The 16,181-nt window shown below is 37.0% G+C and overlaps 2 protein-coding genes across 2 annotated transcripts in view; one reads left to right on the forward strand and one right to left on the reverse strand.

Moving 5' to 3' along the window:
* The window catches only part of GPT2 (glutamic--pyruvic transaminase 2), a 690,974-nt gene that overhangs the window by 355,647 nt on the left and 319,146 nt on the right, over window positions 1–16,181 (forward strand). The gene's annotated exons all lie outside the window — the stretch shown is intronic.
* Window positions 1–16,181, reverse strand: part of VPS35 (VPS35 retromer complex component) — a 34,216-nt gene that overhangs the window by 1,349 nt on the left and 16,686 nt on the right. The window contains exons 7-16 of the mRNA XM_049786247.1: window positions 14,745–14,828; window positions 14,145–14,254; window positions 11,836–11,932; window positions 11,395–11,543; window positions 9,495–9,702; window positions 9,005–9,160; window positions 4,302–4,424; window positions 2,822–3,001; window positions 1,875–2,114; window positions 1,253–1,396 (exon numbers count right to left, since the gene is read on the reverse strand). Of these exons, the coding sequence (XP_049642204.1) occupies window positions 1,253–1,396; window positions 1,875–2,114; window positions 2,822–3,001; window positions 4,302–4,424; window positions 9,005–9,160; window positions 9,495–9,702; window positions 11,395–11,543; window positions 11,836–11,932; window positions 14,145–14,254; window positions 14,745–14,828 (1,491 nt within the window). The remainder of the gene's footprint in view (window positions 1–1,252; window positions 1,397–1,874; window positions 2,115–2,821; window positions 3,002–4,301; window positions 4,425–9,004; window positions 9,161–9,494; window positions 9,703–11,394; window positions 11,544–11,835; window positions 11,933–14,144; window positions 14,255–14,744; window positions 14,829–16,181) is intronic.

A 16,181-nucleotide genomic window follows, 5' to 3' on the forward strand; every position in this document is an offset into this window, starting at 1 on the left:
AGCAAAATCTTACTTATCCTACACACCATTTATTTATTTATTTATTTATTTATTTATTTATTTATTTATTTATTTATTTATTTATTTATTGGGGTTTTGGGCCACACCCGGTGATGGTCAGGGATTACTCTTGGCTGTCTACTCAGAAATAGCTCCTGGCAGGCATGGGGGACTATATGGGACATTGGGATTCAAACCAACCACCTTGTCCCTGGATCGGCTGCTTGCAAGGCAAACGCCGCTGTGCTATCTCGCCGCTGTGCTATCTCTCCGGGCCCTATTTATTTGTTTGTTTGTTTGCTCATTTATTTTTGGTTTTGGGGCCACAGCAGGCAGCACTCAGGGGTGCCTGCATTCAGGGCACTCAGGGGCTCTGCATTCACTCCAGGTAGGCTTGGGGGACCACATGGCATGCAGGGAATTGAACTAGGGTCTGTCTCAAGTTTGTCACATGCAAGGCAAATGCCCTACTACTATGCTATCACTCTGCCCCTATCCTACACATCTTAACACTGTACTTCTAGAGGATAATGCATTTAGGAAGTACTCTAAACATGTACATGACAAATCAGTCTCATATTGAGTAGCAATACATTATTTTTATTTTTTAAATAGTGACTATTTTAATAAAATAACAGGCAATTTTCCTGCAAATGAGTTTTTCCATAAACGAGATGCATCTACATAAACAGAAATGCATTTGAGAATCAAAGAGATCAGTGGCAAGGGGGAGGCCAGAGTGATAGTACAGCAGTCTATTATCACTAGACAAGCAGGTAGGTGCTTGTCTTATAGACAGCCAACTTGGGCTCAGTCTCTGGCAACCTATATCAGCCCTGTGCAGTTAGAAGTAAGCCTTGAGCACTGTTGGGTGTGGTCCAAAAGCAAAACAAACAAAACCCACAAAAATCAGTGCAATTACTAGATAGATTCTGCAAATTCTGACCATTACCCATAAAAGATAAGTTCAGGATGTTAAAGCTCTCTCTCTCTCTCTCTCTCTCTCTCTCTCTCTCTCTCTCTCTCTCTCTCTCTCTCTCTCTCTCTCTCTCTCGTCTCTCTCTCTCTCTCTCGTCTCTCTCTCTCTCTCTCTCTCTCTCTCTCTCTCTCTCGTCTCTCTCTCTCTCTCTCTCTCCTCTTCTCATCTCTTCTCTCTCCTTCCCGCCCTCCCTCCCTCTCCCTCCCTTCTCAAACTCAAATATCCAAAGAGGAGAAAATAATCATTCACTAATAGATTAACCAGCTCACTTACCGCATCATTTTCCCTTTCATAAAAATAGATGTATCTGTTCAGGATTTCTATAAAAAGTTGTACTTGCAAAGAAGGATCCATGCACTGATTTGCTATTTTTAAAGCTTTCTTTAAGCATTCCATTACTCTCTTGCCTCCATGAAGCTAAAATACGAGAATAGTGGGGAAATCATTAATCACAAATGACCCATTTCACACTAAGAAATAACATCATTATAAAGTTTTTCACTAGACAAAAATTTATTCTTCCTTTTCTTTTTTTGCCTAAATCCCACCCACTAAATACTCTTCATTTTAAAAAATATTTCTAAATAGCTATATTTTATAACAAATATGCTTTATTTTTGTTTTATAGTTTTATATTTACATTACTATCTAGACTTTGTTTTAAAGTTTGTGCTATTACTTAACTGTCATAATATTCTAAAGCAGAGGCTTCACCACAGGATAAAACGCTATGGCATTTCCTTCCATTTCATTCCTTTTAAAAAAAAAAGGTTATGTTGGCCATTTGCTTTCCAAGCACTTCTAATTTTTTACTTCGAGGGCACATGCAGCCCTTCCTTTGGATAATTTCCACTCTTGTGATGTAATTCATGGATAGGAATGCCTTCCAGCTTACCTCTTCTCCATTTTTGTCTGTATTTCTTCCAGACCAGAAGAGATGTGCACAAGTGCTCACAGCTCTGCCCTGATCAGGCTTCTTGAGAAGTTTGGATGCAGCAAGTGCACACTGAGTCCTCAGAGGTTCATGGTTCTCTTCACTGAAGCATTTCATCCTCTCAAAAGTACCAATGATCAATGTTATGGCAGCGAGCTGTGCTTTGGAATCACTGATTTCATCTTCATAAAGAGAAAATGCCTGGTGGACAAGAGATGCTTAGGAACCATTTTCCAAGGTATTCTAACAACCCTGCCACCTCTTCTCCCAATCAATTCCCTACCCATGTCAGGAAGATGCTCTTAGGTTCCTTAGGAAAATATGCTGAAGAGAAACAGATGATACAGATGTTCACAGGTTGCAAAAACAACCAGAAATTAACCTTTTGTTTGTTTGTTTTTGGACCACACCCACTGATGCTCAGGGGTTTCTCCTGGCTATGCACTCAAAAATCACTCCTGGCTTGGGGACCATAGGGGACGCTGAGGGATCGAACCACAGTCTGTCCTAGGTTAGCATGTGCAAGGCAAATGCCCTACTGCTTGCGCCACTGCTCTAGCCCCTCCCTCACAAAAGAACTTTTAACTTTTATTTTAGTTCATCATTCTCAAACTGAATAAAGAAACTTATTTTGTTTTCTCAAGAAACACTTTTACCATGATACTGGAAATCTTAATCTCACTAGCACTCAAAAATAATTTTCAGCTGTAAATAGTCAAGATAAAAGCTCAAATAAAATGGGAAAGGGACAGCTATAAATTAGTTAAAAGTTCATGTGCATTACACCACCATAATTATATATAGATGGCTGTGTGAAGAATGAAATGAATTAAAACAAACCAGAAAAACAAAACAAACAAGCAAACAAACAAAAAGAAAACAAACCAGAAAGGAGAACAAATCATTACCTGGGACATAAATTCATATGCTACGGTTTCATGATTTTCAAAACCAATTTCTCCAGCAGCTAGAGCCCCTTGAAGAAAAAGTCTCAATGGTAATTCTGCCAGCTCTGCCTTGATCAAAGCACTGATAGTCTGGTGAGCAAATGAAAAAATCTTCTGGCATTTCTTTTCCCATTTGTCATCCTAAAACCAGAAATAAACAATCGAAATAACATTATGTTAAAGAGCAACTTGCTCAGAATATTCACTTTCAATAACTTATAAATAACAAATAGGACATGGAAATAGGAGATAGGAAATGAATAAATAACAACTGGAAAGTTGAGCTCCTTTAAGTCTCATTTATGAATTACCAAGTAAAATAAGTCCCCTACACGGTTATTTGAGCATACTAGTTTTGCAATTTTTATATATTTGCTATTAGGTTTTACTTATCTTTCTCTGTAAATGTAATATAACTGATATGTTTATATGTATATTTGCTCTGTTAGCTGGGCTCTCACATCTAACTTTTCTCTCATTTATTTTCTCATTAACAGTTTTTCTCATCATCATAATGAGTAATCTGAAGTCTACTGGAAAATACTCCACACTACATAACTTAATTATTATTTTAGAACATGTAAAATCCTAAGAGTCTATACACATAAAGCTTCTCTGAGTCCCTATTTATTTTCTTAATATAAACACTTAGTGAATTACTGGAACTTTTAAGGTTCGGATTTACATACTGCAAGAACTTTTTAAGAAAGATTATTAATTCACATTTTACCATCAAGAGATGAGAATTTATTTAGGCTTTTGGGTCATACCCAAGAGTGATCAGGTCCTGGCTCACTGTTCAGAGTCATGCCTGCCTGTGCTCACAGGATCATTTTGATGCCAACGATAAAGTGGGGTGGGGAAACATGATTCCATTGCTGAATTTTATTTTCCTTCCTCTCTTCTAATTTGATTTTCTAAAAGGTTTACTGCTGTAACTACTTCATGAGACTATTTTATCCATGTTTGGTCATCCAAATTCTCTCATGTTAAAGTAATCAATCCTATATTTTTTGTTTGTTTATGTCACTCCTGTCAGTAGGCTGTGACTTGGGGTATGGCTAAGATGGGGTAGGGTAGACATGGAGTGCAAAGAATCAGATTTTGAGACTTGCAAGCATTTACTTTGTCACCTGAGCATCTCCGCAGCCTTGATGGCATTCTGTGGTAACTTGTAATAAAAATATGTTTCACAATAATCTTTAAATATGTAAAAAATACTGGCATAAATTTAAATTGTCTTAATTTTTCTTTTATAATTGCTTTTATGTGATTCCTTAGTATGTAATATAATACTTAACAAAGAATGAGTGAAAAATTGAGTTATTAAAAACTGGAATCTTATTATAATTGTCTGTTTCTGTACACATGTAAAACAAATACACAAATACAGAGGGAAGAAAAAAGAAAAAAGTAGTGACATACTTAAAAGTAAACCCACCACTTTAGAATTCTCTTTGTAGCGAAAAGCTAGTTGATAAGCTGCAAATACCAAAGGCGGCAATGTGAAACGAATCCGTTGATTTCCACCTGCTCCAAAATGTTTTCGAGCTGTGCTTAAAATCTGACCAAAAACAAAACAGGAGAACTCAAAACTGTAATAATTTCTCGTATGATTGATCATTTATAAAACCAAATAGAAGCTTGAATCATCACTAATACTACCAACTTTTGAATACATACAATGTACTAAGCTTTATGGCATATGTAAAAGTAGATTTTAATACTAGGTGTGTGACTTTAGGCAAATTATTTACCCTTCTGTTAGCTACAAAATGCATTTGAAAATGGACATTTTTTTTTCTCCAAGTTGTTGAGAATATCTAAGTATAACAACGCTTACTCTCAAAGCAGGTATTGAAAAATGCTGGCTATTTTTATGATATAAAAACAATGATGAACCTAGTTAAAAAAAACATATACTTTAAAGGAGTCCTGTACAATAACAATGTCTACTTTTTCAGAAAAAAACACAGGGTACTCATGAAATATTTCTAGTATGCATGACACAATATGTGAAGCATCCGGTTTTTATGAATTTCAATAAGTACATGCACTTAACAAGTGTCCAAATATGGCCAGTTACCACTGTACTTGGTATGCAACAAAAACTAAAAAACACATCTGAACAGTATGAGTAAGACAAAGAACCATAAGGAAATCAGTTAAAATATTTGTCCAGCCCAATAGATATTTAACATGCAGATAACATGGCACAAAACATGGTATAGCCATGTTTAGAATACTTGTCACTATCAAAGGCTTATCAACAGAAATAAGCTTCTTTTTGATATAGGAAGTCAACAGAAAGTCAGGATTTATCCTGGGCTGAGATTGTGTTGTGTTGTTTTTTGGGCCACATACAACTGTACTTAGGACACTCAAGGATCACTCCTGGCAAGGGCTGAAGAAACATACGGGATGCGAGAGATTAAACCTGTGTCACTTAGCCATTCAATGAAGCTAACAAAAGCTAACCTGATACCAAAAGCAGACAGATACCGCAAAATAAGAGAATTACAGACCAATTACAGAACTCAGATGCACTAGCAGTATAACCCAACAATGCATCAAAAAGTTTATATGCCATGACCAAATAGGATTCATACCAGGGATGGAAGGATGGTTTAACATATGTAAGTCAACCAATATAATGTACTACATCAATAAAAGAAAAAACAAAAATCATATGATAGATGCAGAGAAGGCATTTGACAAGGTCTACCAACCATTCAAAAAACTCAATTGATGGGAACTGAAGAACTTTCCTCAAGATAGTCAAAGGCATTTACCATAAGTCCATGGCAAGCATTATAGTCATTGGGGAAAAATAAAAGCCTTCCTTTAAAAAACTGGCAAAAGACAAGATTGTCCACTCTCACCTCTTCTATTCAATATAGTACTAGAAATACCATAGCAAAAAAGCAAGAAAAAGTTATTAAAGGCATTCAGACAGAAAAGGAACAAGTGAATCTCGCTGTTTGTAAATAACACACTGTATTTAGAAAATCTTTTCTTTGTAGAAAAGACTCTACACAAAAGTTTTTACTAAGAATAGGCAAAATTGGGGGCCGGAGAGATAGCATGGAGGTAAGGTGTTTGCCTTTCATGCAGGAGGTCATCGGTTCGAATCCTGGCGTCCCATATGGTACCCTGTGCCTGCCAGGAGCAATTTCTGAGCCTGGAGCCAGGAATAACCCCTGAGCACTGACGGGTATGACCCAAAACCCACAAAAAAAAAAAAAAAAAAAAAAAAAAAGAATAGGCAAAACTGGGGCCACGTGATAGCACAGCAATAAGGCTAAGCCTTGCACGCATCCAACCCTAGATGGACCCTGGTTTAATTCCTGGCATCTGATATAGTCCCCTGAGCCTGCTGGGATGCCGGGATATCATAAGATATTCAATGAGCTCAAAGAAATGATGGCAAGCACGCAGTAAAGCATAGAAACTTGTCGAAATGAAAAAAAAAATGCAATCAGAAATGAAGAGCACGGTAGGTGATAATAAAAACTCAACAGAAGTTATGAAGAGCAGAGTAATAGCAGTTGAATAAAAGATCAAAGTGTTCCAAGATGAAAAGGAAACTACTCAGAAAGAGAAGGTGGAAAGTAGTTTGAAAAGAAATAAAAAACTATGGGATGAATTCAAGAAGAACAATAATAAATCATCATCAGACTCTGAAGAACAGGAAGATAAATGTGAAGAAACTATAGTTCAGGGGTCTCAAACTCAATTTACCTGGGGGCCACAGGAGGCAAAGTCGGGGTGATCCTTGAGTGCAAAGTCAGTAGTAAGCCTTGAACATTGGGGAGTGTGACCCAAACAACTAAAACAAAACAAAACAAAAAAAGATTCCTCTAGGGCAGGGCCACAAAATGTTGTACGAAGGGCCGTTTGTGGCCCATGGGCCGTGAATCATCAGTAAGAATTCCCCACAGTTGAGGAATATAGGCACTGAGATTCAAAAGGCCCAAAGGGTCCCAATTGATACTTCTTTTTATACTGTTGTGGTGTTTCACCTTCTTTTTCCCCTTTGTCTTTCAAACCGAGCATGAGAGCCTTTAGAAGGACTCCGCCCATTTTCGGTGTGTTTGATTTTTACCCCATTTTATTACTTTTCTCTTCTTCAAATAAAACCACATAACTTGAACTATCTAGTCCTGCCTCCCAATTAAAGGGGGATATAATGGAGGTACCATGACCAAACAGTTGTAAGATCACTAAGTAGTAAGCTAGGCACAGAAGGGACCACTCATTCTAGCAGCCCCGGGGGTGAGGGTGGAGGATATGGGAAGCAGGATGGGAACAGAGGTGGAGGGAGGACAATTCGGTGATGGGTATTCCCCTGATTCAATGTTAATATGTACCTAAAATATTACTGTAAACGATATGTAAGCCACTATGATTAAAATAAAAATTATGTTAAAAAAAAACAGACAAAGCAAAAATATCCAAAAAGTTAAATTCTAAGACAAGTTAAACTCAAACTGAAAATAAAGAGACAAAATATTGAAAGCAGCATAATCAAAAAGAATTTACAAACAATGGAAATCTCAGAAGATATAGTGACAGTTTAGCTGAGAGGGATATAAAGGTGATTTATACACCCTTAATTAACAACTAAACCAGAACATCCCATAACATCCTGTATTCACTCTTCTATCTGCCACACCTTTCAGAGAAGACATTGCAGAGATTTTTGCATTAGGTGCCTTACTCCTTTTCTATAGGCAAAAGCCTAGTCTCCTTTTATTAGCAGAGATAGGCACATGTCAGCTAATCTTTGTCCTTCTTCCTGTGTTTACTGGTTCCAAGCAATAAACACTATACTTGGAGGGCAGACATGACTCTCAGTACATTAGGATGAGTCCCCGAACCCTAAGCTTCTCTTATCTGTCTTGTTTTAGGCACCCATGGGAGGTTCCCTGTAGTATGGAAGGAATGCTGCAGAGCTTAATGAAAAGGCAACAGTTTTACAAGCAGCATTAAAAGAGTACCCTCAAAGGACAGGAGAAACTCCCCAATATATGGGTAATCAGTATGGTAATCACTAATGATGCACGTGACTACTCTCTACTAGATTAAGGAAGGTTATAAATAGTGACTAATCATCACAATTGACTTTTACTGATTTATTTTCTCTTTTCTTTTTGGGGGGAGGGGTCATACCCAGAGCCGCTCAGAAATCACTCCTGACAGGCACTGGGGACCATGTGGGATACAGGGATTCGAACCACCATCCGTCCTGAATCGGCTGCATGCAAAGCATGCAAGGCAAACGCCCTACTGCCCTACCACTGTTCTATCTCTCTGGCCCCTACTGATTTATTTTCTGATAATTCCATCTGCTATTCCTTATGTCTTTTTTTTGTTTTGTTTTGTTTTGTTTTGGTTTTTGGTTTTTGGGCCACACCTGGTGGCGCTCAGGGGTTATTCTTGGTTATGCGCTCAGAAATCACTTCTGGCTTGGAGGGGGGTTATCATATGGGATGCCAAATACTGATCCCAAGTCCGTCCTGGGTCAGCCACATGCAAGGCAAATGCCTCTACCGCTGTGCTATCGCTCCGGCCCTATTACTTTAGGTTTTATAAAAATAACATTTTTTTTTTAAGCCTTGGCAATGTTCAGAAGTTACTCCTGGCTCTGCACTCAAGAATCCTTTCTGGTAGTACATGTGCAGGGGATCATACAGATGGGATGACTAAAATAGAATCTGGATAGGCCACATGCAAGGCAAAAGCTCTACTCACTATACTATTATTCTGGCCCAGAAATTAAATTGTTATATGCCTGTCAAGGGGGCAAAATGAGGGGTCTGCAGGAATCTGGAACATTGGTAAAGAAAGGGACATTGTTGGTTCAATTAATGTTTGAATACTATAAGCCTGAAACAACTCTAATATTATGATTAACTTTGTAAACCACATGTCTTAATAAAACAAACAAACCCCACAAAATAAACTGGAATTACCATCTTATTCTTTGTAATATCCATAAGCTTAAATTATACATTTATATATTAAACTCATGAATGCCACTTAATCTTTTATTCAGTACAATTCTTTCTAAATATTCTCAGATCACAAATTGCATTGGTCTATCTGATACACCTTTAAAGGTGATTAAGAGTTAATATATACCAAATACTGCTGATCAGGATCTTCGGATCGCAAAAGATGAATGAATCTTCCCACAAGACTCTGCTCATCAGCAAAGTCTTCTGGATCAGGGTCTTCTATAGGTTGATCTGGCTGGTCCTGAATCAATGTGGATACTAAATTCATTATGGAATCCACCTGTAAAACAGGAGGCACAGACACTCACTGGAGTAAGACCATTAGTGTATAAATTTTAATAAAAATATTATGTTTTTAAAAATCATATAAAGCTACAGTCAAAATTTCTAGCTAAATAAGGATACAAAATAGTATCAACAGTGCTTTAAAAAAAAGGTGAATACATATGGATACAAATAAAAGACAAGTCTTGAAAGTTATACCAAACAGCGGTCATTCAATTTCCATTGGAATTACAGGTGTTACTTTCCTTAGGGTCCCATATATATGTTAAGGTCTAATGTCCTAGTTGCATAATATATTTTTTTCATATAGCATGCTGATATTCTCTTACCTGGTCTTGAGACACAATTTCTGTATTATAATCCAGAACATTACTAAGCACATAACAACTCATGCTTTTCCTGGACTCATAGTCAAAGTACTCAAAGAGTGGGTGAAAATGTTTTAATTTCAAGACTGTTAAAATATTGTTGTAAGTGTCAACAGGTATCTTCAAAAGTCTGGTCAACTCCTTCGAAACTGCACTACTGGTAGCAATACTACAAAAAGAAAAACAGCAGTCCTTTAATGAATAAAAAATGAATTTTTATGTATATAAAGATTACTGTTACTAAAACTTTTGAAATTTTAATCTGTATATTAAAGAAAATGTGTCAGTTATTCCATCCCAAAATACTCCAATGGCCTTTAAGAGGATAAAAGATAATCTTCAATATACTTATTCACCTACTAATATTGTTGATACAAAGTAAGATATAATAATTATCAATTCACAAATATTTGTATAGTAAAAATAAAACACCTAGGCCTTTCTTTTTTTCTTTCTTCTCCTTTTTTAGGGAAGGAGGGTAGGAAGGAAGGAAGGAAGGAAGGAAGGAAGGAAGGAAGGAAGGAAGGAAGGAAGGAAGGAAGGAAGGAAGGAAGGAAGGGAAGGAAAGGAAGGAGGGTGGGAAAGAGGGAAGGAAGGAGGGAAGGAGGGGAGGAAAGAGGGAGGGAGGGAGGGAAGGAGGGAGGGAGGGAGGAAGGGCACACCTAGGCATTTCTAAAGAAGTTTTGAAGTGGTAGTCAGGCACTCAATAAGTATTATATGACAAAAGTAAATTAAAAAGAAAAATCCATGCAAAATAACAAAATACAAGTGATTTCTTTTGCATTAGATGTTGGTGACTAAAGAAAAACATGGTAAACTTAAGGTGGTAGCTAGTAAAAGCATTATGAAACAAAAACATGAAATATTTAGGCATTAAGGTAAGATTATAATTTTATCTAATTCTACTTTAAAAGTCATTCAGTAAACATAAGTAGATCATTTAATTTTCTCTTTCATTTATCATTCAGATCTGGAAAATTTTCAGTTCTCCCCCCCAAAAAAGAAGAAAAAATAGGTAGCAATGAAAATAATAAAGGACTATAAAGAAAAAGTAATTTGAAGAAAAATGACTTGTTGTATAGCTAAATGACCACAAGAGAGATGAAAAAGATATAATGTGAGCTTATGTTATAAACATTATTAAGGGGGTCCTAGCTTGATCTAATAGGACTAGAGTTGCTCACGATAGCCACTAGACAGACAATACCACAGGTCTCAGAAAACACAGCTTGAGGAAGCTTTAAGTAGGCATTCTAACAGAATATTATTATTCTCCTTAATGGCATAAAAATCAAAGCTCAAAGTTATGGGTACATTTGAAGTATTGAGCTAAATTTTTCAAAAATTATTCATCTATACTTCTTTTTTTTTTTTTGGTTTTTTGGGCCACACCCGTTTGATGCTCAGGAGTTACTCCTGGCTAAGCACTCAGAAATTGCCCCTGGCTTGGGAGGACCATATGGGATGCTGGGGATCGAACCCCGGTCGCAATCTTTCCTTGGCACCTCGCAGGCCCCTCATCTATACTTCTTATGGAAACATTAAATAACATAGTTTCTTTAGCACTTTAAAGTTTAATTCAAAGTGGCTTAATTTGGTGACATTGATTCCCTAAGATTACTATGGTTTATGATTGATTCCTGAAAATTACTATGATCTATGAGTGTCAGCCACTATTTCATCAATGTACATCACTGCCAAGTAACTGGTTGCCCCTTTCTACTTTAGTACCGAGCACGTTGATCTAACAAGCTTAAAGCAATACAAGTGCTAACATTTCAAAAAATAAATGACTAAGAAAAGCAAATCTGGGACAAAAAGTACTTTAGAGGGTTTTTACAAAAGCATCATTTGGACTTACTGTTCAAGGTTGAGTTTATTAAAAATCTCCACAGTTGTTTCTAGAACTTTATCAACATAATCCACACGATCAGGATAACATTTCATAGCAAGATTGATGAGGGAGACTTGTAAAGATACAACATCCTCTGAAGGCATGTCTTGTCTTGACTGAAATGTTAAGAAAACCACAAAATTTATTTTAAACAATTACAAAGTAATTTGGGGTTGGGGGGTGATATCTGGCCACAACTAGCTATGTTTAAGGCTTACTTCTGGTTGTACTTAGCAGACGATATGTGGTGCCAAGGATCAAAGCAAGATTGGCTAGGACACATGCAAGGCCTTATTCCTATATGCTCTATCCAGCCCCTCAAAATAATTTATTTTAAACAATTATAATTACCAACAAAGCTATTTTAAGAAAAGATATTTCAAAACTTTGGAAGCAAACCAAACAAACCTGTATTACTGTAGCCACCTGCTGTGAAAATATGTCAAAAAGTTTAATATCTGCAGGGATCCCAGGTCCATCTTCACGGTGAGCAAATAAAGCTAATCTGAAAAAGAAAATAATCTTTAATGTAAAAGAAATAGAAATCTGAGTAATGGAATCACGGGTAATATTTTTTAATGATTTTCTGCACATAAATACTTTTAAAAGATTTTTTAAAAGGACAAAAAATACAACTGACCATATTCTCAATTCTTTTTTTTTTTTTTTTGGGCCACACCCGGTAACGCTCAGGGGTTACTCCTGGCTATGTGCTCAGAAGTTGCTCCTGGCTTGGGGGACCATATGGGACACCGAGGGATCGAACCGCGGTCCGTCCAAGGCTAGCGCAGGCAAGGCAGGCACCTTACCTTTAGCGCCACCGCCCGGCCCCCTCAATTCATTTTTAACTGAAAGACCTTAGCAATGATAATGTACTTGACTGTCTACTTTGTACTAGACTTTATACTTCACTTGCACACAGCTAACCTGGGTTCATTTCCCAGCATCCCATAGGAGTGATTCCTGAGTACAGAGCCAGGAGTAACCCTTGAGCATCACCAGTTTGACCCAAAACCAAAACAGACCACCCTCAAAACAGACTGTTTTAACAGTGCATTTGGGGGGAGGGAGGGGAGGTTTGGGCCATACATGATGGTGTTCAGAAATTACTCCTGGCAGTCTTGGGAGATGCCTGGCATGGAACCCAGGTCAGCCGCATTCAAAGGGAATGCCTTACCTGCTTTGCTACCCTCCGTTCCCAAATAGTGCATTTTAACTACCATGAACTTCGAAACACACTAACACAAAAAGTGAACTTATTTCTTCTCGCATATTAAACTATTCCCAAAATTAAGTATCTTCAATTAGCAGTATCTTTTTTGGGGGGCCACACCCAGCGGTTTTCAGGGGCTAGTCTGGACTCTGAGCTCAGGGGGTCATTTCTGGCAGTGATAGGAGGACCATATGGGATGTTGGGGATTGAACCTGGATTAGCCACATGCAAGGCAAAAGCCCTACCTGCAGTGTAATTGCTCAGAAACTGTTATCAAATCTTTAAGTCATTGTTATAATTATATCCACATTTTATTTTGCACAGAAGAATTGATGATGGAGTTGGCTAAATCAGACTGGGAAAGCCAGGTGGCACTATAGTTGACATAGGAGACTATTATTAGATTCCATTTGGAGTTTGTCCAATTAACATGTAATCTTTGCTAATCAAGGCTGACATAAAAATTTAGAGAATTCTGCAATATAAATTCTTGAGCTATAAAAAAAAAGACATTTTAAGTATTAAGAAAGTATATGATAAGGCCATAGAGGCACTTGCCTTGAATATATGGTCAAGTCAGGTTGAATCCTCAGCACCCTATATCATCCCCTGAGCACCAGTAGGAATGATCCCTAAGCACAAGTATTTGAATAAATCTTCATGTAAATACATTATGTACTAGCTAATTCAGCAAGGTTACCACACAAGAACTCATTCAATTAAAGAAATGCTAGTTATAGTTTTAACCCAAACCAAAAGTTAAATTTCTTTAAAAAGCAATGTTGGGGCCAGAGCAATAATAGAGCAGGAAGGGTCTTTGCCTTGCATGCGGCCGGCCTGAGTTTGACCCCAGACATTTCATCTGGTCCCCCATGCCTGAAAAAGAGTTGCTTTTTTGGGTTTTCTGTTTTGTTTTGGGTTTTTATTTTTGGGTCATACCTGGCAGCGCTCAGGGTTTACTCCTGGTTCTACGTTCAGAAATCGCTCCTGGCAGGCTCAGGGGACCATATGGGATGCTGGGGTTTGAACCACTGTCCTTCTGCATGCAAGGCAAACACCCTACCTCCATGTTATCTCTCCAGCCCTGACGAGAGTTATTTAAGAGCACAGAACCAGGATTAACCTTTGAGTGCCACTGGGCATCACACCCCAAAACCCAAAACAAACAAAACCAAAAAGCAAAGCAAGGCAAATGATCTACCCACTATACTATCTCTCCAGCCCCTGGATTTGTAAGATTTAAATGCTGTACCTGAATAACAATATCTTTAAATACCAAAAATGTAAATGCAAAGATTAAAAATGTTCATTATTTTTATGTCTCCCATACAATCAAAATCTCTCATGGCTAAGTTAGAAAAGAACCTAGCAAATATTCCTAGAACTTTAAGTCAATATAAATATAACAAATACGAAGTAACAGAAACATGACATTCATGCCAATGCTTCAAACTCATTATTCCCAAGTCAGGGCATTTGCTCTCCAGTATTGGCAAGCTCTTACCTATCAATTAAAGCAATGATTATATTTTTCACATTTACATTTTGGTGTAACTCAGCACAAGCCCGAAGAAAAGGATTCAGTGTCTGAAGGTGAAATTCATCAGGGAAAACCTAAAATTAAATAATTGATGAGTATTTTATTTTGCATTTATGCTATGCAACGACTTAAGGTTTTAAAATTCTTATCTGTAGAGGAAAATCACTTAAATCTTATACAACTAAATTCAAATGTATTACTGTTGAACATCTTTACATTTAAGCCCAGAGAAAAATATTCCATTAACCAAGGCCAAAATACAGCTATAATTAAAACAAGTAAGACCTAGGAAACAATGAAAGTTATTCTTTTCTAGCTAAATTGTGTGAGGTATGGAGAAATATATCAATACAAAGCCTAAGATATAAGTAGGAGAAAGGAATAAATTTTTGGAAGCTTATTTTCTCTCAAAAATACTTTCCAAATCAATGAAAATTAAAGATAAAATCAATTCCTTTAGAAACATTAAACAGGAACTATGAATATAGCTCAGCTCTCCTCTGGGATTGATCTCTAGCCAAGAAAGAGAAGAGAAGGTAAAAGGAAAAAAAGAACTGTTCTCACCTGAATAATACACTCCATGAGATATTCCTGAGCAAGAGCATCTCTACAATTAACAACTTGCTCCAGTATGCCACTCAAAACAATCTAAAAGAAAAACATAATATAAGGCTTTATTCAGTTATAGATTAAACATTTTTATTGAAGAATTTTTTTTTTTTTTTTGTGGTTTTTGGGTCACACCTGGCAGTGCTTAGGGGTTATTCCTGGCTCCAGGCTCAGAAATTGCTCCTGGCAGGCACGGGGGACCATATGGGATGCCGGGATTTGAACAGATGACCTCCTGCATGAAAGGCAAACCTCCATGCTATCTCTCTGGCCCCTATTGAAGAATTTTTAAATAAAAAATTCTGGGTTTCTAAGAATTTTAAATCATTTAAGATAAAATCCATCCTACTATTCTTTTTTTCTATTTTGTGTTTCCTGTAGCCTAAGAAACTTACTAATGATCTATAAAGATTATATTTCTTGTAATAGTTTTGTGCTTTCTTCTAAAAGCTTTACAATGCTTTTTTTTTCTTCCAGATTTCAACACCAGTAAAAGGGCTTAAGAATTATTGCCTACATGTAGATGTCCAATTGTTCAGAACCATTTTTTGATTGAATTTTCACCTTTGTCACAAATAATTAATCGTATATGTGAGACTATTCTCGATTGTCTTTTTCAGGATTCAGCAAATTGACTTTAATGCCTGTTTTTGTGAATCACTTCCATATATTATCTCTGCTTCTGCTTTTGTTTTCTAGCGCTAAGAACTGAATTCAGGGTCTATCACACGCTAAGCATACATTCTACCACTGAGTCAAAACTGTAGGTCTTGACTGCCTTTGTCTTTTTCAGGATTCAGCAAATTGACTTTAATGCCTGTTTTTGTGAATCACTTCCATATATTATCTCTGCTTCTGCTTTTATTTTCTAGTGCCAAGAACTGAATTCAGGGTCCATCACACGCTAAGCATGCATTCTACCACTGAGTCAAAACTGTAGGTCTTGACTGCCTTTGTACTAAAACTATAGAATTTAGTAGTTGTAGACCACAGAGATTGCAAAGCAAAAAATATTTATTAACTAGATCTTTATAGTTTCTTGATCTGTCTCTAAACTCTCTTCTCTATTGTTATCCTGTTCACCAAGGCTACATTAATGAAATAGCTTTAGAGTATATAACCATAGAAAAATAAACTACAGGGCCAGAGAGATAGCACAGCAGTGGGGCATTTGTCTTGTAAGCAGCTGATCCAGAATGGACGGTAGTTCGAATCTCGGCACCCCATATGGTTCCCCAAGCCTGTGATTTCTGAGCGTAGAGCCAGGACTAACTTCTGAGCACTGCTGAGTGTGACCCAAAAACCAAAAACCAAAACTACATTTCAATTTAAATAAAAATGATTTTTGATAAGTCTCTTCAAATATACCAATATAAACTCAAAATATACCAT

This window comes from Suncus etruscus, chromosome 14 (genome assembly GCF_024139225.1).
Source record: "Suncus etruscus isolate mSunEtr1 chromosome 14, mSunEtr1.pri.cur, whole genome shotgun sequence".
NCBI lineage: Eukaryota > Metazoa > Chordata > Mammalia > Eulipotyphla > Soricidae > Suncus > Suncus etruscus.